This window comes from Chaetodon trifascialis, chromosome 13 (genome assembly GCF_039877785.1).
Source record: "Chaetodon trifascialis isolate fChaTrf1 chromosome 13, fChaTrf1.hap1, whole genome shotgun sequence".
NCBI classification, from domain to species: Eukaryota; Metazoa; Chordata; class Actinopteri; order Chaetodontiformes; family Chaetodontidae; genus Chaetodon; species Chaetodon trifascialis.
The window spans coordinates 7,421,275-7,445,903 of NC_092068.1; the positions used below are offsets into that span (position 1 = coordinate 7,421,275).

The following is a 24,629-nucleotide window of genomic DNA, read 5'->3' on the forward strand; positions in this document are numbered from 1 at the left end:
ACATTTATCAAGACACATACGACCAAATGTGAGTCAGCTACGATCCATGTATTTCATGATTTGGCCAGATTTTGGAGGTGCAGGCAATTTTAGGTAAAGACTCAGCTCCAGCCAGCAGGACGTCTGCCAGCTTTCATAATATTTTGCCAGATGGAACTAGATCACTGTACCTGGGTCAGCCCTGGGAGATATTTCATCAAAAGTCCAATAATAAGGCCACCGTTGTTCCAAGCTATTTTGGCTACTTTTGGATGGATTTTGGATGAGGTTTCTGCTGCGTCATGTCTCACTTACATCACCCTCTGGAATCATTTTGCAAACTCTATTGAATTAACTAGTGTCTGACCCTGCTCCAGTTAATGTCACATGTGTAATTAGAATTGTTTTTTGTTTTAGAAGTGAGACTTTTATTTTGCACTGATTTGAGTCCCAGAAGTAAAGCCACTGTTTTCATTAAAAAAAAAAAAAAAGCAGGTTTCACTTCAACACAACATACCCAAACAAAAAGATGAAAACAAAAGATGCTTTGTTATTATCTCAATCCCGTTTTATGTTTTCACACCCTTATCTTACATTTCTGCTACGATGGTTAAACATTTTTGGACCCAAAAGCATAACTCACAGATGGCAGATGGAGTGTTCTTGCTTGACTTGTCAGGCAGACATCTGCAACAGGTAGGCAGTCAAAACAGGCAACCAGTTTCCAAAGTGCAGAAACTCACAGGCAGATTATTAAAAAAGGGAGGCAGGGGTCCACAGCAGAGCAGGCAGAAAACAGGGAGGAAACAGGCTGGGAAGCTGTGGTTTGGATGGCTCGGATCTGAAATCTGATCAGCGTGTAGCAGGAGGCTAAATGAGGAATGAGAAGCAGGGGTGGGGGTGGGGATCAGGGCAACTGCAAGATGGGAGTGACATGATCTGGAATGACAAGTGAGTTTGTGACCGGCAGGCAAAATAAACAGGAAAGAGAACAATGAATCAACAGAGGAGGAGGAGAGACTCTGGGAATGATCTCAAAGGATGCTGCTCACTCTCTGTTTTACATTTTTAATCTTGCATCACTGGCTGCACTCCAGTGCATGATATCACTGCTCCCATCCGCTGTAAAAGACAAAACACCGGCTCTGACATCACTGATGGGGGTGTGGCATAGAGTGCCCACAAACTGAGAAGAGCCTTGGGAAGAAATCTAGCTAAATTTGAATGGATGAAAGTTAGAATTTAAAATCAAAAGAGTACGTTCATGTCTAAAATATGAGAATAGACAAAACTGACTTTGAATCCAATGTCAAGCTCATCTCCACTGAGTGCCGCCTCACTCTAAATGATTCAGCCGTGCAGCAGTGAAGAGTTGTGAAGTATTTCCACAATCGGAGCTAATCCTTTTGAAGATGAAATACCTCTGAATGTATCTCTCAGTTGGCTGCTGTACAATGCCAACAAGGATCAAACAGTGCCTTGTTCTCCAGTAATAAGTCATTGAGGGGATATGCCAGAATATGTATGATCTCATTAATTGCCTGGCTGCTGAAGTAAAAGCATTTTCCTCTATTATCTCTGCATGCCAGAACGCAGAGCAGTCAACAAATCTAATAGTGGCTCCCCTCTGCCTGACCAGAGAGGCCTCTCTATCACTGCTCAGCAGCCACAGGGCACCGCCGGCATAATAGCAATCTCATTCCCTGCCACCCCGGGCTCAGCTGGCACCCAGACAGGCTCTCCATCATCACTAGCATGCAGCACAAGATCATATTCAAACAGAGTGGGCAATTAAGATGGATCAAAGTGTATACAAATAGTATTGATCTGGAACAAGTGCGCAGGAGTGTGACTGCATTAGTAATATGAAAGAGGAAGGGCTGCTTTCCTCAGAGGGCTGGCATTCTTTGTACCGTGTCAGTAAAATGAAGTACATCTGCAGGATGCGACCAGGTACTGTCAGGGCGTTCTCCTGCTACAGACCAGCTGGTTTTCTGAAAGTCAAGACTTTGCCTCCAAAGTAGGTCACCAACTCAGGGCTGTGGCTTAAATCTAGAATATGACAAGACTGAGAAATTCTTCAAAGCCTGGACACATATCAGTGAAGCAAGAAGACTGGGCCCATTTTTCATTTAATAATCAGTGTTTGACAGAACGTGTGGGAAAGACTGCTAACAAGTAGATGGTCAGCTCATCTGAATTAGAATAAATGAATAGATAAAAAGTCTCAACATCAACAGTGCTGTGGAGGTGAATACAATTTTTTGTGTGTTGCTCAGAACTTAAGAATGACATGTCTTCAATAAACAATAAAAATCAATAAAGCCTCTGTTACTCTGTATAATTCACAGAACAGGCTGTCAGCAGTTTCCATAGGCTCTGCTTATATAGTAGCAGTAGGAAAAAGCTGAAATGGAAATTGTGGAACTTTGGAAATCGTTCTGTACTCAGTCTGAAGATTTCAAGATAAACAGTATCTGAAATCCAAAAATATCCCCATGGCTACCAGCAGGTGTCATGATGGCAGCCAGTTCATTATAGCTTTGTGTCTATCAGCTGCTAACATCTCTGACATGCGTTTTCCACAGCACACATTTGGACTTGTCACGCCTGGAGCAGCACAGTTGTGCAATTAATGCAATTAATGATTGCTGCATTTGATTTAGGTGTTCATGCCACATTTATGTCATATAGACACTACAGTGGTTTTGAGATTCCAACTTGTAAACATGGTTTCAGTCAACATCCAAGTCACAGTTAATACAGGAAAAGCTGGATTTTCTAAAAGCTCTGACATATACAAGTTGTTGTTTCATAATAGACCTTTTTCATGGCAGACATGTTAACTTGTCACAGCAGGAAAAGCACAGGTGTGATTGATAAAAATGACTGGTCCTGGTGCTGTGCATGATGGCGCTCTGTCATGGCTCAGTGCAGTGGCTCTCACACTGGGAACACAGAGCCACTTTGAGGGGAGAGGATGATCAGGGGAAAAATGTGGATTGAAACAAAGTTGAAAGTATGATTCATGTAAGGAAATCAAACCGCAGCAGTTTGCTGATGTTGTCCTGCTGGCCTTTATTTCAGAAACATTCAGTTTGGATCCTTTTGTATTAGTTAGTTTCCCAGTTAATGATTGTTAAAAACTGTGAGGTAGGTGGCACGATCGTTTTTCTGTTTCTGAAAGGGGGACACTTGATGAAGCTGAACCACGGTAATTGAAATGTGTTTCACTTGACAAGTTAAAATGCCTGCCATGAAAAAGATCTATATGTCTGAAAACCAGACAAACATGGACATCTAACATCAGGCAAAAGGTGTTCATTACGGTTAAATCCAGACTGAGGGTTACATTGTCTGTGGAAAGTATTTTTAACTCTAACACAACCCTTTCTGTAATCATACATCATACTCTGCTGTGAACGTGGTCTTAGGCCCTGGAATTGTGCATCAAAGCGTGCTTTACTTGACATTTTACCAAGACATCATTAATGGTATTGGTTTCAAAATGTCTGCTGTGAAACAGATAATTCAGACCGCTGCCTCCCTGTCCAGCTTTTGTCCCCAGTGTGTTCCTGCCTTTAATCATGAGCGCCACACATCATCACACCTGCTCCTAATGCCCTCATTGGCTCCCTCAGTATATGCCTGCCTTCCAGCACCAGTACTCTGCCATACCAGCCCAGTGTTCCAGTCTTCTGTCTAACTTTTTGGTCTTTGTGGACTGATGGTTGCCTGCTTTTGTGTCTTTAGACATAGTGGTTGCCTGTTATGTCTGCCTGTTGTTGAACCTCTTTCCGTTCAGCTCCCCCTGTAAACTCTACTCTTACTTGACCTGTTCTGCCTGCGAGCCTTTGAATCCACAACCTGCTTACCTGAGTTGCTACACCAGGCTTACGGAGCACCTGCTTGAATGGTGACACCTACACACTTTCACAGTACTCAGATCCTTTACTTAAAAGTAAAAGTACTAACACCACACTGTAAAAATACTCAATTACAAGTCTTCCATTGAAAATTGAAAATACTGAAAGCATAATCAAGAAAATGTTTTCAAAGTATAAAAAGGTAAAAATACTCAGTGCAGAAAAATGTGCCCTGTTACTGTTGAATATCTAGATTTTTATTTCTCATGCATTCATGTAAAAGTAGGATTTTACTGCTGTGCTTGGTTGAAGTGGAGCTATTCTAATCTATTTTGCATCAGACTCTAAGTAATGAATATTTTAATGATGGACTGATCTGCTGACTATTTCCTCCATCAATCTGTTGGTGGTTTGGTTTGTAAAAATTGTGAAGAGTGAGAAATGGCGTCACAGTTAACCTTGTTTTGTCCAGCCAATAGTCCAAACCTCAAAAATCTTACAAATAAATTCAAATGCAGTACAGTGGACTAATGCAGCTAACAGCACATATTAAGGCCATCACCCCCTCAGTGAAAGCGGGCAGAGTAAGAGGAGATAACGAGCGCTAAGTGGAGGCTGTGAGTCACGCTGTGGACGGAGGCGTGCAGCCAGCTGGAGCATGCAGGCAGCAGCTCTCTCCGCTCAGCCTGCACCGGCTGCTCCGCGGGGAGGGCGGCAAGCAGACAACTGCAGCTCATGATCGCCCTCCACTGTGTCGCCTGTTTCTGTGGAGGAGTAGTAGCCATGACAGCCTCAAACACCGGTCAGCATCCCCCTCCACCTCCTCCCACAGCACGCTGGAGACGGTCGATTCAGGCGCATTGCTGTGCTTCCCCCGCTTCCCCCGCCGAGTGTCCCGCAGTGACCATCAACTGACTGCCGGACTGCAGCGACCAGTCGAACCCCGGTACATTTATACCCAGAGATGCCACCTGCCTCTCCTAGAAACATTGCTGTCTGGGCTGAAATTCTTCGATTTACTTCTTGAGGGAATCAAAGTTGCTGCAATGGAGACTTCGGAGAGTGATGCAGCGGTAACACACTTGGGGAGAGCTGAGGAAAGAGACGGGTATTATGATCTGGAGCATCTGCCCCCACTGCTGGAGGATGAGGTGAGACAGAGGGTGATCTATGAAGAAGTGACATTTACATGTTATCATTTTTTTGTCATGTTTTTAAAAAAGGTTAATTGCCTAATGTTACTGCAAGTTTGCATGACAAGAAACCTGTTTCATCACAGCAGCTTGTCGATGAAGTCCCCAGTGTTCTTGCATGTCTTTCATATTGAGTTAAAGATAGATTACATGATTTTCATAAATGCACCATTGATCTTTTTCTTCAAAAAGTCAGTGGCACGAGCTTTCCGAAGGCCCTGGAGCATTAGAGTATTTGATTTGCACATGAGCTGCATCATGACTTAGAAGTTGTCAGTTCATGGTAAAGGTCTGCAGCAGAAGGCAGTGACACTGCTTGTAAGCATTTCGCTTAAAAAGCATATAAAGAAAATAAAAGCACTTTAGTAACAATTTTAGACACACTTATTAAGTTAAAGTAGTGCAGTCTAGTTGTTCCAAGAAGGATCGGGGCCCCTCTGAAGCCTCACAGGATAAATCTGGGGGGCCTGAGAAGGTTACTGTAGTTCTGCTACATGGACTTGTATTCATTCTTTGTTCTTTAGACTGCATCTTTGCTTCTTTTGTGAAATATTGCTTCGTTTTACCTCTTTGAGACTTGAACAGCTACTTAAATGAAACTGTCTGACAAGTTTACTGGGCAGATCACTCTTTGGTTGAACTGCTAACAACTCGTATCACAAATGAGACGAGGGGCTCCAACCAAACATCTCTTTTAAGGTGTCACAAGCTAAAATCAAGCCAGTGTCTTGTGTTCTATAAGCTCATCATATGGTAAATGGTAAATGGGATGCATTTATTTACTGCCTTCTTAGTCCCCCGACCACAGCTTTGACACATGCAACGTTCACCCATTCAGACACACGCACACACACACCGATGAAACAGCATCAGGAGCAATTTGCAGTTCAGTATCTATAATGTAAAATCTTACAGTAGTTCTTAATTCACGAAGTTAAATCTTAATATGAATTGTGTCAAATAAATGCAGTATAGTAAAAAGTACAATATTTCCCTCTGTTATATAAAGTCACAGAAATACTGAAGTGGAGAATAAAAAGCCAATAAATTGTAGATGTGAACTTTTGTAGGTAGCTTTTTTCAAATTGTAACTTATTACTTGGTTAATTGAGAGATGCAAAATTTAGTTCGTAGTTTCATAGACATTTTCAGCAGAAATGTTGCATGAGATCAAGGATGAGACAATACCATGCACTGACTGTCAGTAAATAAACAAAATACAGAAACTTCAGTGAAACAAACAGATCAGTCCCAGCGTGCAGAGACGGGAAGCCTCATCAGAACCTTGGAGCTCCGAGGCAAACTTATGTAGGACAGCACATTTAACTTGAGGGGGGTGAGAGAGATTTCTAACTTTCCTCTGCACTGTTCTCAAGGGAAACCGTCTATTTATGGGGCCGGTGCTGCTGCTGCTGCTGCTTGAAGTGGCACTTTCCTGCCCTGTAATTGTGCTCTACCCTACTAAATCCCATCGATATGCTTTGTTCACAAATGGCTGCAACTCTCCCGCACCTGTGTGAGTCAGAAAGCAAAACAGATGCAGCCACTTGGGATTTTCAGTAGCTGAATGTCAAAGATCACAGGCAATAAAAGCAAAGGGAATAAGTTCCCATTCACAGATGCTCTGCTGTGGTATAAATTATGTCATGAGAGGAAAAAAAGTTGATGGTAATGGACATAGTGTTTGACAGTTGCTGCTTTGTGATGCCCCACACCCCCCGCCTCCACCCCTCTGTCTGAGTCAAGGCCAGCTTTTGTGTCCACTTGCAAACCGAACAGAAGATCCTGTAATTATCCTGCATGCTGAGTGGAATCTCTGAGATCACTGCATTTGCAGAGATAAATGGGGCCTTTTGGTAATAGTGGATCACAGATGATGTAGTGTGTTCATGGGGCTGTGCAGAGTCACTCCATGGCATAAAAAAAGTGTGTGTGTGTGCAGGATGTAATGTACTATGAGTGCCAAATGCCCTTCTTACTGAAGAAAATTTAGGATTTTCTGCTGGTAGAGAAGTGGGTCGCTGTTCAAGGTGCCGTAGTTGATAAAATTAAACATATCTTGTGATGCCTTCAAATAAATGAAATGCCTCCTATGGCAGGGGTACTCACAGTGTCTGTAAATCCAGACCATACTTTTATCTAATAACTTTGCTGTCAGTGCTGTAAGCTTACATGTCCCTCTAATGAGATCATTTCCACCAAACTAAGACATTTTCCAATGATTTTGTCCTGTTAGTTTTATTTTATGAAGTTTTAGCCCACAAGTGTTGTCCTGAAAATGCAGGCCAGCTTTTTTATAAGACTTTGAAATGTGTTCCTGGCAGCCTGTTGTTCACTAATGAAAATCAATCTGTCAGTTTTTATTTTAGTAAAAAGGTCCACATGTCTGATATTGCAATTTCATGCAAACTGCCTGGCTCATGCTGCAGTCATGTGTCACACTGTGCATTAACCCGATGTACAGTTCATACAGATGTAGGATTCTTTGTAATATCACTGCTTAGGGACCACAAACTACCAGCCTGTGACACAAATTCCCAGCATGTTATGTTGATGATTTAATTTAGCATGGCTGCAAATCAGAGCAAATATAGGCTCTTTATTTAACATTGACAACACTGACCAAAAACAGATGTTCCCATTTGGTTACCTTATCTGCATTTTTCTGTGTCGTCCTATCTGTATCTTTGCTTCTTTAAGCTGCCGTGCTGCTGCTGCTGCTGTTACATCACTGCGTTATCACTGTGTTATGTAGTGCCCTTCTCCATCCAAGAATCCACCTGTAGGGTCTAGTTTCTCCAGGGTTTAGGCAGAACTTTATAATCACTCCTCAGTGTCCCTCTGTGCTGCAGGGAGTGACGAGGTCAGAGCCTTAACACCACACTTTGCTTTGCACACTCTGTATTTACATTTTAATAAATCCGCTCCGCATGAGTGAGCTGACTGAAATGCAGCTGAAAGCAGGGACGTTTTTGTAAACTCTTCTTTGATGGTGCATTTAGGTGCTGATGGAGTTGAAGCAAACATGAATCCTCTGCACTTTGGTCCCATAATTAAAATGGATGATATGCTCTGAAAATACTCAAGTCAATTTTATTTATATAGCACAATATTACGAATCACAAATTTGCCTCAGTTGGCTTTACAGTGTGTACAGTACTACACCTTCTATCCTTAGACCTTTGATTTGGATAAGGAAAAACTACCCCCCAAAAACCCTTTAAATGGGGGAAAAGGGCAGAATGCTCCTAAAGAGCAACAGTGGAGGGATCCCTCCAGGACAGACGGACGGACGGACGGACAGACAGTAGATGTTGTGTGGACACAATAGAACAACGCAAACTCTCAACATGGACAAACAGGATGACAAAAGTTTGAATAGATTGTAAATATATATGAAGAATATGGATCCCAGAGGCTGCTGAACAGCTTCAGTGCCTGCAGAGTCCTCACTACACTGGAAGACCTCTCTAAAGTGGCTGAATCCTCATGTTAAACTGACCTGCCAGACCAGACTTAAAATGTAGTTCCTCATTAACATTTGTACCAGTACCAGAGCAGGCCTCCCCTTTAAATTTGTTAATGGTCTAAGATATTTAAACAACCTAAATTGTTTTTTCAAACTTGCACAGCACAAGCGTGAATGTGTCTACACAGTGTATGTGTGTGTGTATGCTTACCTGGACGTACTTGGGTGTGTGTGTGTGTGTGTGTGTGTGTGTGTGTGTGTGTGTGTGTGTGTGTGTGTGTGCGTGCGTGCGTGCGTGCGTGCGTGCGTGTGTGTGTGTGTGTGCGTGTGTGTGTGTGTGTGTGTATGTATCTCCACAGGAGAATGTGTCTCTGGCAGACATCCTCTCTCTGCGGGACAGCTGTCTGTCTGAGGACGAGGTGTGGGCTGTGTGTGCAGAGTGTGTTCTGGCACTGCAGAGCATCAGACCCTCCCACCTCTTCCACACCCTGTGTATAACACCAGACACTCTGGCCTTCAACGCCCATGGGAATGTTTGCTTCATGGAGCAGCTCAGTGGTGAGTCTACAGCATGGACACACTGACATTTATATATTGGTGCAATATTCAAACCACTTTGAGGACATTTTATACCCACTGATTCGCACTTACCTTATTTACCTACATTTTTGCAGCTTTTTGCATGATATTAGCCTCAGCATATTGTGACTCTCTATTGTTTCTTCCTGTAACCAATGGCTGGGCTGTGAGATCTGGCATGCTACTGATCAAACAGACTGGCAACGTTTAAACATATTTTTCTTATTCTATTTTGAGACACAGCCGATTAGATCAGATCTGCATTGCAGATTTTAAATGTGAACTTAACTGCAGTTTAAACTGTGGCTGACACAGATAGAAGGCACCTTTTTCTCTTCAGTGATTAGTTACCCTGATCTTTATCAGTCTACATTTGCAAGTTCCTGCTCGATAATACTCTGTCAGCATCTCACTGGATCTGTCAGGCTGGCCTGAGGTCTGCAGGTCTGCTCTGATTTGCACAGAGGACATGATTCTTCTTCATAATGCTGTAAGGCGAATGAAAAACAGCCTATCAGGAGTGATCGTCCCTCACCTCTTCTCCCTCCTCCCTTTTTGTCATTCCTCTCTGTCTGGTGTTTTGAATTTTTCTTTCTCATTTCTTCTCTGTGCAGTCTCCATCACTTACACCAGCACTTGTGCATATGTGTATACACACACACACTCTAGCACGCACTTACTCCATGTCCTGATGCCACACATCAGAAATTGATAAGCATTGATTACATCACACTAGAGTTGCTAGGGGGAGCGTTGTTGTGGTAACCGCTCAGTTAGCCTATCAGCAGTCAACCTGCACTCTCACACACACGCAAACATGCACACACACGTACATATTACGCAGCCAGCATGGCCTGCTTTAAAGTGTTGCATCCATTTATCTCCACACAAATCTTCAATCAGTAATAGAGACACTTTGAGGAGATGTTTTGATTACGGTGTCAGATAAAATCCTTCGCAGCCTCATTTGTTGTCATGCTTTATTGGATTGTGTTCAGTCCATCGGCTATGATTCATCCTGTGGAGAGAGAGAAAAAAAAGCAGTGCCCACGTTACCCCTCTTGTGTTAGTTGTTCATGCTGAGCACTGTGCATTTATATCATTAATCATAACACTATGCTCTCCACTTTACTTGCTGTACAGTTTCCTATTGATTCCACTTAATTGAAGTCTTTGTGCCATAGCGATAACATTTCAAGCTGATTCACACTTCAGCAGCCAATCCCATGCTCACACACAAACAGACTCTCCCTGTAAGGCTGTGTACTAGAGTGACCTTGAGGGCTGTGGTGATGAATCTCTGTTGCTGCACCGACTCATCAATAGAGTTCATTTCAGTTAATTAATTACTGCAGTAATAGCAGGAAGGTACTTGTATGTGACTGTGGGTGATGTGGCAGGGCTGGCATCACCGAAGTACTCAGCCAGAGCAACACAGTGTCCTCTAACGGTTTTCATACGGTGATGACGGAGAAAAATTGCTAATTTTCCCAAGAGGTTTAGCAATGCAAGCTGTTCCATTTGTGATAAATTGGGACTGGCCGTGCTCTGTGGGAAATGTGATCAGCCTATTTGGAAAGTGCGTTGAATCAGTAATATTGCTCAGCTCATACTACCTGTTGTGTTGAAATGCTGTAGGCATACATGACTCACCAAGCTCTCACCATCACCCTGGAGGCATCTGCGTCACTGACAATGGCTGTCTTTTTTTCTCTTCACTGCCTACTTCACAATGTTTTGGAGCTTCCTGACTACATAGGGTTTAAATGTCTTATCCTCCTCTTCTGCTCCTTTTATGTTTGTTTGTTTGAACTGGCAACCTCTGTGAGACAAGAGGAGATGAAAAAAAGCAAAAGAGGGGAGGGAAAAAGATGTGCGGAGAGGAATGAGGAAAAGAGGAGAGAGAAAATATAATGAAAGGAGAGAAGAGGAGGGAAAGGAAGAGGGAGCATAGGTGAGTAAAGGAAAGGAAAAGAAGAGGACACCAGATGAAAAAGGCTGAGGAGGAGAGGAATTTAAGGATGCAAGGAGAAGAAAAGAGAAGGAAAGGTTGGGACTGATAGGGAAAGGAAATGAAAAGGTGAGAGGAAAGAAATGAAAAAGGAGACAACGATGTCAAAGGGGCTCAGGAGGAGAGGAGAGGAAAAGAATGGTAGGTGAAGGAAATAAAAAAGAGAAGAAGGAAAAGAAGGAAAGGAAAAGACATGGAAGGAGAGAAGAAAGAAAAGAGGTGAGGAAATGAAAATAGGAAAGAAAAGGAATGGCAGGAAGGGAAAGGAAAGTGGGGAGATGAAAGGAAAAAGGAAAGGACAGGATAAGAACAGGAAGGAATGTCAAGTATTGAACAAGAGGACAGGAGAGGAAACTAATAAGGTGAGGACAGGAGATCAAAGGGAGGGAAAGGAAATTAAAAAAAGGGGAGGAGACAAGAGGAGATGGGAAAACAAAGATAAGTGAGTGAAGAGGAGATGAGTGGAAAGGAAAGATTATAGTAAAAGAATGGGAAGGAGGGAGGAAAGAAGTGAGGTAAGCAAAGGAATGAAAGCAAGGGAATGTGGAGAGGAAAGAGATGAGAGGAGAGGAATGGGAAAGAAATCAAAAATGGAGAGGTGAGGAAAGGAAAAATGAGATAAGGCTAAGGAGGAGAGGAAGCTAAAGAGTTGAGGAGAGGGGAGGAAAGCTAGGGAAATGGGGGAGATGACTAGTAAAGGAAAGGAAATAGAGACAAGGAGAAGAAAACAAAGATGAGAGGAATGGGATGAAAAAGAAAAGAAACAAAGAGAATGGAAGAGAAGGGACGAGGAGAGGAATGGAAAGGAAAGGAAAAAGGGAAAAATGTGGGAGGAGAAATGGACACCTACACCTGGGAGGGGATATCACAACTCCAGTAGACAAACCCAGATCTGTCATGACCCACTTTACTCCCTTCCTTCCCCTTTTTCTCCTCTCTCTCTCTTGCTCTCTCCCCCTACCTCTCCATGTCCCCCCCCTCATCCTCTCTTATCCTACGTCCAGCTGAGGGAGCTCATGTTTGTGACCATGTTTTCATGTATCTGTGTGTCCTGCTTGTTGCCCGTCTGTGCAGTGGCCTATTTCAGGAGGAGGCTGCAGCACTGCTCCTCAGTGGCTGCTTCATGTGCTGATCTGCAGATAGCTCCTGTCTTGTTTGTCTGGGATTATCTCTGACACATGAATTATGCAAATGGTGGGAAGCGGTTACGCTAGCTCACTGGACTGTTGTGGTTTAGCATGTGGGGAACATATTCTTCTGATTTGCATCTCATTACAGTGGATGCTTAACAAGTAGGTTACAGTAGAGATTTGACATGGCAGTACATCAGAGTGTTAACATCAAACGACGTTTGTTCCCTTTTGATGACATTATGGTATACGCCTTTTCACACATACTTAATGGTGTAGCTAATTGGTATGCTTCCATCCTGCAGATGATCCAGAAGGCTCCTTTGTGCCTCCCGAGTTTGACAACACAGGCAGCACGTTTGAGGTGAGAAATATCAAATCTTATAGATTTGAATCTGGGCACAGTTGCACAGTCACCCCTGGGAGTTCCTCAGGACAGCACACAGTGACGGGCACCTTGGTGATGTTTGCTGAGGCAGAGGAGAGCGTTGCTCGCTCCCTTTCCTCACCTAAATTTCCCCACAGAAGCCAGCAATCATTCAGCTACAAGCTGACCTCTGCCACCCCCATCCGATCACGTGGATTCAGGAAGAGGCAGTACTCTAACAAAGTAACAGTGCAGCACTGTCGGGTCCTGGTGAGTGATCACCTGGTGTGGGCCTTAAGCAGGGCTCAGTGTTTCTTAATTAATCAGCTCTACAACCAGGACTTTTGAAGTGATATACAACTGAACTTTTAAATGCTTTCAGTGTATGTATAATAAGAAGTCTTCATGTAGTCCCACATTGTTATGACCTTCTGTGGGTAGATTCTTCCTCATTTTCAACAGAAACAGTCTGGATCAGAGTTACTGGAACCTTCCACTAACTCTACTCTTATCTCTATTTAGGTCGATCCAAATTTGGACAGTGGAGGAAAGCTACTAAGTACATTTGCTCAAATACTGTGTTCCATTTTACAGAACTTTATACTTCTGCTCTACTACCTTCAGAAGGAAATGTTCAACAGACACCTTATGATGTATTAATACAGAATTAATACACCCAGCGGCATATTAAGTAATGAAGACCTGCCCCACCTTTACTGCAGCATTAAAGATAGACGGTATTCACTGTTCAATCTGCACATCATGTCTCACAAGAAGAACACACAAAACAAACAGAGTGGACGTGCACTGTGGTCATGTAAGGACATATTCACTCATGCAACAGTAATTATAGTCTAATAAAATCATACATATCATTCTGAAATGGGCCGTTCTGCACGATGAGTACTATTGTGATGCTAATTCTGATGCATGCATGTATGATGTATGCATGATTTTCAGTTGGAACAAAGCATTTCTAGACGTGTATTGATATCTAAAATACCGTCCTACTCTAATTTTGGATCAGGTCTAATTATCTCTCAAGTTTGTTTGGATCAGCAATGACTGTCCTGAAGGCTCTCTCTCCCTCTCTCCCTCTGAATATCTCATTATTCTCAGTGACTATGTGGGTTTAATAAATGTTGAAATCAATTATTTATGCTTTTTCAGAGTGGGTCTCTGTAACCGTTATATTCCTCTTTAGTGACCTCTCTATACATCTTGCCTGTACCACCGTGCTATAGGGGCAGCCTCTGTGAAAAGCTCTGATGTGACTGGATTGAAAAGCCTTCAGGTTCCACAGCAGAACTGCAGAATCAAAATGTGAAGCTCACACGCTGCCACTGAGTGGTGTCACTGTTCACACCATCACATGAATAAATTTGCAGTCGACTTATGTAACCGAATTTCCAAATAAACAGCGCGTTCTGATTTTGTTGCATGTCAAAATACATGATGTGTGAAACGACGAAGCTCTCCTTCACTTGTTTTTCTCAAGTGTGTTTTTCTCAAGGGAGATATTACACAGAGTAACAGCATGAGCAAAACAGGAGTTAAGACCTTCAGCTGAGTGTTTACTCTTCTATTTTGGTGACCCACACTGGGATCCGCCTTGCACATGTGTTTACCACATAAGTATGGGTGCAGTCCACTTCAATTGTTGGAAGTGATCGTTACGTCTGAGATGTGAACTCAGAAGCGCCTGCTTCAAATCCACTCCTGCCTCAGAGCCGACCATAATATCCAGTGTCAGTGTAGCAAAGCAAAACAAAAGCTCCGTCATATGTACAATACATGACAATTACTGGCCAAAATGGGAAGAGGATCCTGTATTTTTTGGCTTTCTCTCCAGTCATTCACAGATTCAGATCCCTGTACCTGCTGTAGATTCACAGCTGCAGCTGGTTCCTGGTGAACATCGTATTTTCTCCTCCTTTCTTTGTCGCTGCAGGGCCACGTTTACTCTCTGGGCTCTACGCTTTCTGCCGCACTGAACTTTGTCATTGAGCCAGAGCTGGAAGCAGAGCTGGGGGAAGAAATCCAGAGACTCCTGGAGCAGATGCAGGAGGAGAAGCCAGAAGACAGGCCGCTCCTGCAGGTATAAAAACCCTGCCCGCTGTTCTTTACTGCTCGGATGATTTATAGAGAGCTGCATGGCTTTAACATCAGGAGGCAGGTGTAGAATGCTGAGTTTAATTCGCTTGAACAATTGAGTTGTAATGTTCAGATGAAAGAACATTTTCTGTAATAAAGTCATTAAGTGTTTAGTTGAGTGTTAAATTAAGTTTATTGCAATTGGTTTTTTTGGGGGGGGGGTTCGGCATTTCAAGAAAAAATTACTTAAAAGTCACATTAGAAAATAATGCGTAAATAAGTAAAGTAGAATGTGATCAGTCAGATATATTCTTAGAGTATTTGTGATACATAATATCTCCATTTTCTTTTTAGCAGCCACATGGGGAATCTTCAGTACCCACAAATAAATAAATAACATGGGCATAAAACAAACTGAGATGAAGCCCTACAGAAATACATGAATGTAATTTTAAGATGATCGTGTGTATCAGCCATGATAATGTCCTTCCTGTATAGCACAGCCCCCCCATTCCTTTTACAGTCATGAGGGTCCTTTTGAAGATTTAAATGTTCTTACAGTTAATTATGGCTGAAGCATTAATTTAAGTCTTTTCTCTTATGACTGTTAGATAAAGTATTGCAGTGAGTCGGTGCTCTTGAGCAGCATCAAGTGGAAATGCTGTGTCACTGCAAATTACACACAGTGTGAGTGGCCTGCACTGTTACAGTCAGACAGTCAGAAGCTTCGCTGTCAATCAGTCCCAACAATATACAATGCAATTCCAATGATATGTGTTATTATAATTACCATAAAGTTAATGATAATGAAAACAGATTTCTATAACCTTTCATTCAAAATGCAGCTCCAAGTGCCCAAAATAGAAAAGAGTGGGGAGGCTATACTTGTACTGAACAGTGTCATAGATTCTAACATGACATGAAGATATGTGACCCAAAAAGAAATAATGGCCCAATGGGAGGGTTAGTGTTAGGGGCTAGTTGGCTAACCTGAATGCTTCCAGGTGTGAATGTGTGACTGTGATCTGGGTGTTCTTAAAAAAATAGAGTGCAGCTTTCAGTGAAACCCCTCTAAATAAATATATATTTAAAAAGAAAAATGCTTTGCCACTGTAGCCTCAGCAGAGCCTGGTCTGACAGTGTTAGCTTACTTTATAACAGGTTTTGAAAGGAATTTTGCTGATAAGCTTATTGGATGCGTTTTTCCTGCTTTCCTACTCTCTGGTTTAAATCTTTGCAGTTCTGTCTGCACAGGCTTCATGCAGACTCACGTTTCAGCTGTGTCTCACAGGCATAACCCTGACCTGAAGCATTTATTCACACCTTCAACAATATGCACAAATGGGATCACACACACACACACACACACACACACACACACACACACACACACACACACACACTCACTCACTCACTCACTCACTCACTTCTTTTACACCAAGTTTGTTGATTGCTGGAGCTGTGGTGACAGCCTACATTTCCCATCATACTATGCTTCTGCTTATTCCTGTGCTGGTTTATACTTTTAACCTTTAGTGAGGTGATGTTATTAATTACAGAGTTTTTTGAGTTCTTGTTCTCTGAATTTCATTAAAGGGTTGACATTGGACAGCTGCTGAATACTTGATAGGTGGCCGTTATGTGATATAGTGATAACATTAACAAAATAATTTTAGTATTAGCGAGGAGGGATGACAGGTTAACACGGGGATGGATTCTCCCCTTTCCCACCCTTAAATCGCCTAGTGTCAGTAGTTCACTTAGTAAGTGTGTTACAAGATTCACAGAACACCGTTGCACATTTTAGATTCATTTTCATCATGTGGGGAAGCAATTAATCAAATACACAACCATAAAAAAAAGAGTGATCTTTGCACACAGGTGTGCAGACAGGTTGGTGTATAATAGAATAAGTGATAAATAAGAGCAACAGAAACCAGCTCCCACACACTGTTGACACTTACAGTAAATTTGAGGGGTTCAAACTTGTCACCTTTCAGCAAAATTTGCCAAGAAAACAAGTACTAGCCAATCATAGGCAGAGTAGGCCAGGTCGTGACTTGTAAATGTACAAATGTGAAATCACTCATTCCAAATTATAATTGACTTTGACAGCTACATGCTCGAGTCAGCATCCATTGTGTTCTGCCTTTCTTAAAACACACAAATGCTTCCAAAGGCAACTGGACTTGTTAGTGCTTTCTAGAAGCACAAACAAGTCCAGTACCATGACCTTGATGAATGAGAATCTTCACAGACCTTTCCTAAAACAACACAGATTTGTCCAGAAGTATTTTTCCAAAGTAGAACATAGTCATTTTATGTGTTTTATTTAGAATACTGTAAACCTGCATGTTTAATACTGCCACAGGACATCCTCTCTCTGGCTGAAGCCCGGCTGTCTCATACCTCCTCTGCAGCCGTGTGCCGGAAACTGTCTTCAGTTGGCCGACGGGTGCTCTCCATCGAATCGGTGTCAACCTTTCAAGGTCAGTTATCATCAACTTAATTTACGTATGCCACTGTTGGGTATCTGCTGTGTTTTCTCCCAGTACTAATTGCTCTCTTTGTATATCCACAGATGGACAGGAAGGCTCCTGGGAGGCAAGATGGCAGCATCCCAAACCCAGATGTCTGCTTAAAAGACTGAGCTCAGATGACAATACCAAAGACCTGTGTGCTGACAGCTCTGTTAAAGCAAATGGTCTGTCCCGGCAGCAGGTATGTGACATATGTGTTAGGTAGCTGCTGCTCTGGAGGAAGAAATATTTTAATACAATTCTTCCTCATTGACGTCTGTTATCCACACCTCATTAAAATCCAGGGTCAGAGTGGATCTCTGATGCTAAAAGTTAATTATACACTGTTTGGTGAAAGACAGTTTTCCATCTGGAGACAATAAACATTGGCCACACATTAATGTTCTGATGTGGCACAAAAACATCTATCAAATATATCATTTAAATTTGAAGTAAGCTGATCATCTGTGGCTTCCATGAATTAACCAAGGTTAGGGGGTTAGGGTTAGGGTTAGGGTTATCTAGACCTTATTCTTTGTTTGTGCCATAAATGTATAATTGAGATTATTCCTGCATTCAACAGCTGGCACAAATGAGTGTGTACTAAAACTGAATCTGCAGGTGTGCGGAGGCTGGGATTCCTCTCTGTGGGCGGAGGACATGGATGGCAGTGAAGAAGACGGCATGATCTTGGCAGATGACTTCGACTGCAGGTCCCACAATAGCTCCCCAGTGAGGAGGAGAGCCCAGCAGAGGCTGACCCGGGTGAGGGGGGCTCTGAACCGCTCCTGCTCTGTCCCAGACTCCAACAACCCCCCTTGTCTTTCCCACCCAGCTCACGGAGATATCAGCGTCCCTGTATCTGACCTCACTGAGATAGGAGCGGATGAAAGCTTGAGCTGCAAGTCTGTGTGGAGTAACAGACTTCAAAGACTCAACAAGTCCTGTGAGTCTTACCCATACAGTAGCACTGAGGATTGTGGGAACTCAGATGTGGATAACCAAATGTCACAGGGACAAGAGAAGGCTTCAGAGACACTGTGCAGTGGAAAAACAAAGATTCAAGGATTCCATGAAAGTGAATCTAACAACTGCACCCAGGATTCAGCATCTTCCTGTACTTCCTGTCAGGAGCTGGAACTGGAACAGGACTCTCGTTGGGAGCAGAGCTCAATGAACCACAGACTCTACATTCCTAATAACCACATGACCAAAAGCATGCTGTGCCTCAATGAAGAATCTCAGGATGAGGTTAGCCAGTGCCAGATGGCTCTCAGCTCTGAGTCTGCAGTTGCATCTCAGATTATTTCTCACAGCCATGTCTGCTGCTGTTATGTCCACTAAAGAGTTGACTGTCTGTAAAAAAAAACCCAAAAAGAGTAGCTTTGAAAGCGAGAAACATGAAAGGGGTTCTTGTGGTGGGGTTGTAGGTCAGTTCAGAAATGGCAACAGATGGATTAACTAGATTTTTTAAAGACGGTATCCTCTCAAAAGTACTGAGTCGTCAGTTGAAAAGAAGCAAAGTTAAGATGAATAAACAGCTGATAGACTGACAAAATAATCTTAACTCAAGGTCCACGCTTTCAGCCATATCTCACAGTCTTCATCAGCAGACTGAGTTTGCGGGCTTGACATGGACATTTTTCTGTAATGTGTAATGTGATAACATTTTAAGATTAAATTTTGTCTACTAGGTTCGCTACCATTTCCAACGTCATCTTCAACTTTCACTCTCAAGCTGTTTTTTTAGCTTTACAGGTAGCCAGCAAGCTAAGTAGCTAATGTTAGCGAAGGAAAATATTGCTAAGATCAGTCAGTAAGTACATTTGGGTTACTTCACACCTTCTGACTGCAAAAATAAGTTTGCCTGAGACATGATGCTGGGCTCTGCTTAGGTTTTTTAAAATTTATTATGGCCATTAAATTCTGTTTCTTCCTGTTGTGAAACTTTTGAACATACTGAGTAATACATGTCTGTCAGAACAGTTACTCAGAACTTCTTGTCTGCATGAATCTACTGAATTATGTATGAATGCATTTTTGCAGGGAAGTGTTCAGTCTCAAAGAGACAGAGTATTCAGGTGCTCAGCGTTAATACGCCAAAGCAATCTGCAAAAGTGGAGGAGTGGGCACTTCCTTTAAGACAAATCATCGCTGAATGTTGGAACATTCAAAAATGGAGTTTGAGAAAGTCAGGTTAGGGATTAGTTCAGTTTGAGTTAAGTAGGCCTTCTGAGGGATCATCTTAAGCTCCGAAGTCTGTAACTCATTCCTTTTTTAAAAGAGGTTTGTTCTTTATTTTCTATCCAGTGGATCTCTCTAAGAGAGTTACTTACTCGGTGTGGACGGAGGCTGACAGTTAATGAGCTCTGGGCTCTGTGCTACACCTGCCTGTCCTCACTGCAGACCTACAGTGACTTTCCAGGTGATTTCAACCCCTTCATGCATGAAATCAGCACTCAAGTGTTTCATATTAACTGCTCTTGAAAGAATAATTGAGATTCCAACATGGTATGTAAGAGCACACATCGTATTGTATACATATATATTTTATTGAAGCACCAACTCTGACTATTAATGTTGGACTTATAGAGGGAAATACTCAGAGCAAAGAGGAAAAAGAGGTTATGCTATATGTCTTGCATTTTGTTGCCCACAATGTTTCTGTGCAGCTGATTTCTCTCTTTTCCATCAGCCTATTTATGCCTGGACACAGTGCACGTGGGCTGCAAGGGAGAAGTACTTTTCTTGAAACCTAAAAACATAGGTAAGTTTACTCAGCTCTTATATTGTCTGTGCTGCTGTAGAGCAATCAAGCCCAGCAGAGTAACATTCTTCCATTTGTTTAAAATGTGAATGTTAAAGGATAGACACACTCCTCAGTGAAGTATACAAGCAAACAGTGTCCGGAGGCTTTTGTTGGCTTCAACAACTCACTTTCGTTGTTCTTGGCAGGATCCCGAGATGACTTTTATCTTGCTCCTGAATATCAAGAACATGGAATTGTGACTGAAAAGGTCTGCCTGTCCGAACTGCTTATGTCTATTTTTAAAACTAACTTTGGCTGATGGCTTGCTGTGGTAGTAGCTTTCTCGCTCTTCTGTTCTTTTCTCTATTGCTCCAGGTTTGTGTGTACGGGGTTGCTGCTATTCTCTGGGCTACAGCCAAGTTCAGTTTATCACCTAATCAAAAACTGGCAATGCCTCGCAAACTGAAGAGACTGCTCCTGGAGATGGCAAAGAGGACGCCCATTGAGAGACCTTCCATCATCATGGCCAAAAAAGTATTTTTATTGAGCATTTTCTCTTCCCATTGTGCCTGTTTATCGCCTTTAACACAAAGTGGGCTGTGTTTTGAACTGAAACCTGGTTGAGAAAGAACAGGGCGGCAGGTTAAACAGACACCTCCACTCCCACTTACCTTTCATACTCTGAACAGTGTTGGAGATAGAAGAAGTGGAACTGCAGGAGTAGAAGGATACAGACTTGGTGGTTTTACCTGCCGATTCATGCCCACTAAGTTTCTGAAAACCCTTGAACCGTAGATGCTAGATTAGTATAGTGGAATTTGTCCAATATGTTGTTTTATGAGCACACGCCTGCAAAACGAATGGTGCTCCAATCAGCCTCAGTTGTGCTTTATGTTCAGTGCTGATTAGAAAATGTTTAGCTAGCTAGAGTTAGCTCTGTGAGGTCGTACTTTGTTTTAAATGTTAAATGCTAATGTCAACATGTTAACATGGTAAATATGACCTGCCAAACATTGGCATGTTAGCATTGTCATTGTGAGCATGTTAGCATGCTGACATTAGCATTTAGCACAGCCTCACAGAGCTGCTAGCATGGCGGTAGAGTTGTTGATTATGTGAGGAAGGTTCTGCTTATTAATTGTTTCCTATGATTATGCTTTCATGTTGAAAGTAAAGAGGAAAAAAAGGATTCTTAATCATTTTACAGTTCTTTTTTTTTCTATTTATTTTCTATTTTTCTGTTCTCTTTTGCAATGCTGGCTTACTTTAATTTGCCCTCCTGTCTTATGTCTCGCTCGGGAAGGCACTTTGAATTACATTTCCTCGGTTGAAAAGTTCTCCATAAATAAAGGCCGATTTGATTTTGCATATCAAGGTGCAGATATCACAACTTCAGAGAAGAGCCCCATTTCAAATGGGCATATTCTTTTAGAAAGAAAATCATGTGTCATTGAAATAGAGAGAATCCAATTTGGAAAAGTGCTTTGTCATTTTGCCTCCTAAAAGATACCATAATTTACTTTTATTGTTATGCTGTCAGTCATTTTTTAAAAGTAGCTGTTAGTTTTCCAAATCCTGTGTGTTTTATTTTTAACCAAACACTTCAGCTATTTCAGGCCAGAATTAATTCCAACATTACTGGTGATTGTGTGTGAAGTGTCCTCTGTTGTTATCACTCTTGTTTTTATGTGGATCTCCTCCAGAGCTGTCGTGACTACTTATCACGTCAAGGGACAAATGCTGAGACCGTCTGGAACAACCTGATCAGCCGAGTTCACCCGGTACAGCTTCCTTTAATGTGTATTATTTAAGCCTCTTTATCAGAGTGAGTCAGTTTATGTTTGGTCTCCTCTGGCTGCCTTCTACGATTTCTCTCTATAGTTAATCTCCATTTTCTTTCAGCCAGCGTCCAGTGATGCAGATGATTTGAGTGCAACTGATGCTCAGCAAAGCTCGTATGAAGAGTCTGCACAAAACAACAGTGGTAGGACAGCTTCATTTTAGTATGGATGACCCTCATGCAATATAGTTTACCTTGAAATGAACAATGAACATTTGTAAACTAAATGTGGCAAATATTAGGAAGAGCCTTTGAATTGTGCCATGAAGAGGCATAGCCAGTTTCTTTATACACCTAGCATTCAGGACAGAGGAAGTTTCAGTCAAGAAACCAGTGTGGCTGTCAGCTGGGATCATATTTTGTGTGATTTACCAATGTGCATTGCATGAGACAATATCACTGATATTGTATCTGGCATTGTTGTAACTGTGTGTAGGCTTTGTGCCCATGGCCACTGAGAGCCGACTGGCTCCTGTGCCTGGCCCTGTTCCCCACAGCTATCCAGCCAACAAGGAACTCCAACTCCCAGAGGCCTTCACTTCCACTGCCACACACTTCACCCCCATCATCCTGACCAATGAAGGGGACTCAGAGGAGGAGAGCCAACAGCTTGGAACTGCTGTTGAAGGGTAGGCTGTTCCAGAAAATTATACCTACCTTTTTTTTTTTTTTTTTTTTTTAGTTATTATGCCACATCTGTTTTAAATAGCACTTTTCCAAAAAAGTCATTTCATAAAAATTAGAAGTGTAGTTTGACATTTTGAAGCAGCTGTGCCAGAACCTCTAATGCTTACTAATTAGCATGCTGTGTTTCATTTGCTTAAGTACATATACTGAAGTGTAAAATGACAAGTTATGGTTTTACAAGGCATTGTGTGCTGCACTGTTTCTCAGCCAGCTGTCTTCCTGCTGGCGCCACAGTGTGGCCACTACATCAAAACAAGGCCTTAAAGCCCAACTCTGGTTCTGGGAGTCTAGGCAGGGTGCAGTGACTTCCTGAAGTCTCCACTCGTTGCCTGGCAACCTCACAGAAACAACAAGACTCCAGCCAGTCACTGTGGTAGCCAAGAAATAGTCCAGCAAATCACCCACAACGGCAAATTGTTGTTTTAACACTTAAGCTATTGTACTAATAAGAAAAACAAGATATAATGTGTCAAATAGTGAGCTGCAGCTTCATATTTAACGACAGATATCTCATAGATCTGATACAACCCTCAGCAAGAAAGAGAACAAGCATCTTTCCAGAACTGTTGAACTATTTCTTTAAAGGACAGAAACAAAATGAAAAGGAATTTAAATAATTAAAAAGAAGAAATGAAATAAAGGAAACACAGTAATACTAATACCTACCCGAAATGCTTCAGAGCTTTAAAGGAAAGGCTTATCAGGCATTGTTTATTTTACAGGACTGTGGATGGATTCACAAAAAGCACTGAACACATCGAGGAAAGGTGTCTTGATTTCACCTCACCCTCTGATTACCCATATCCTACACAGACTGAACCCAATCTACATACACAGGAGTTTCCTGTCAGTCAGGCAGCTGGAACTACAACCGCCAGTGACAAGATGCTGGTCAACTCTACTTCTACTCTCCCTGATATTTCCTGTCTTGAAGTCTCTCTTCCTCAGCCATTATCCACTAACCTCAATGGATGTAGTGTTTTCAACAATTACCTCTTCCGTCAAGATCCCACAACAGGACATCTTTCCCTAGTGCCTGTGCAGGTTAGGGCTCCAGAGCCTCTACTTGGCCTGGATATAAATCTCTCCCTGGTCCCACAGCCTTTGCAGGGACTAATCACAGTTCCAGAGAACTCTGATGGTCCATTTATTAACTGTCGAAATGTGCCTGTGAGACCTGAACCCCAGGATTATGGCCCACCATCATCTTATTTCAAAGGTAACTCCATCATCTCAAACAGCCCCTTGGAGCACAGTGTTCCCAGAGCTGACAATGGACAGACAAATCCAGGAACAGAAGGTGAGCACCAGCCGTCCCCCAAGTCCACCTCGCCTAAAGTCCACCCTGCCCTGCAAGAGGTGATTGACCTGCTCAAGGGAGAGTTTTCACTCGATGGGTATTTGGACAATGGGCATGAGGACATTGTCATGGGTATGTATCTTTAGTTGACTGGAGTATCATTTTATTATTGCTTCATTTGCTTCACACTGCAAGTGTGCAGTAGATGTAGTTAGGTGTCCGTACTACATCTACTGCACACTGTATTTGTACATCATGCAGTGATTCCCTGACAGGGGTTCTGTGCAGATCCTAGGGAGTACACGGAAAGATAATTTAGTAGCTAAAGTGATAAAAAATATCACCATTCATTACAAAGAAATCAGTACCACAGGCCTACTGTATGTGCACTCACTCAAACGTTTTCCCTCTGTAATAGGTTCTTCTTGATTATGATACATATCTAGGAATGTTTACATTCAGTTCACTAGTTCTGCAAAGATTCCAAGAATATATTCACACAATATACCCCTATGTTTACATAAAGATCTAGAGAATGTTCCTGTAAGTTTCCATTAAAATAATGTTCTGTGTGTCTGGCTCATGATGTAGGCTTGTATATACACACACAAACATATACACAGTATACTATATATAAAATATATACGCACATGTGTTCTAATGTCCATTGCAGAAAGAGTATACACTGTGAAGTCAGACAGTTCTCCTCTCTGATAGCAGACTGAGCTGTTGGGATGTCCCTAGGTGGAGAGAAAAGATAAAGCTCTATCTCATGTACAACTCTCACAGTATCCATTGACGTCAGTAAACGATGCAGCTGCGATGTTACAGAGAACAGACACCCTT

General features: G+C 42.2%; 1 protein-coding gene across 1 annotated transcript in view; it reads left to right on the plus strand.

Annotated features, from left to right (window-relative positions):
- The first annotated feature begins 4,619 nt into the window (after positions 1–4,619).
- LOC139341317 (kinase non-catalytic C-lobe domain-containing protein 1) overlaps positions 4,620–24,629 on the plus strand; it is a 38,155-nt gene continuing 18,145 nt past the window's right edge. Inside the window, exons 1-15 of the mRNA XM_070977793.1 lie at positions 4,620–4,996; positions 8,867–9,065; positions 12,533–12,591; positions 14,546–14,692; positions 17,060–17,177; positions 17,270–17,409; positions 17,829–18,458; positions 19,518–19,632; positions 19,903–19,974; positions 20,163–20,224; positions 20,332–20,490; positions 21,660–21,737; positions 21,859–21,940; positions 22,233–22,425; positions 23,206–23,915. Of these exons, the coding sequence (XP_070833894.1) occupies positions 4,892–4,996; positions 8,867–9,065; positions 12,533–12,591; positions 14,546–14,692; positions 17,060–17,177; positions 17,270–17,409; positions 17,829–18,458; positions 19,518–19,632; positions 19,903–19,974; positions 20,163–20,224; positions 20,332–20,490; positions 21,660–21,737; positions 21,859–21,940; positions 22,233–22,425; positions 23,206–23,915 (2,869 nt within the window). The 5' untranslated portion in view covers positions 4,620–4,891. The remainder of the gene's footprint in view (positions 4,997–8,866; positions 9,066–12,532; positions 12,592–14,545; positions 14,693–17,059; positions 17,178–17,269; positions 17,410–17,828; positions 18,459–19,517; positions 19,633–19,902; positions 19,975–20,162; positions 20,225–20,331; positions 20,491–21,659; positions 21,738–21,858; positions 21,941–22,232; positions 22,426–23,205; positions 23,916–24,629) is intronic.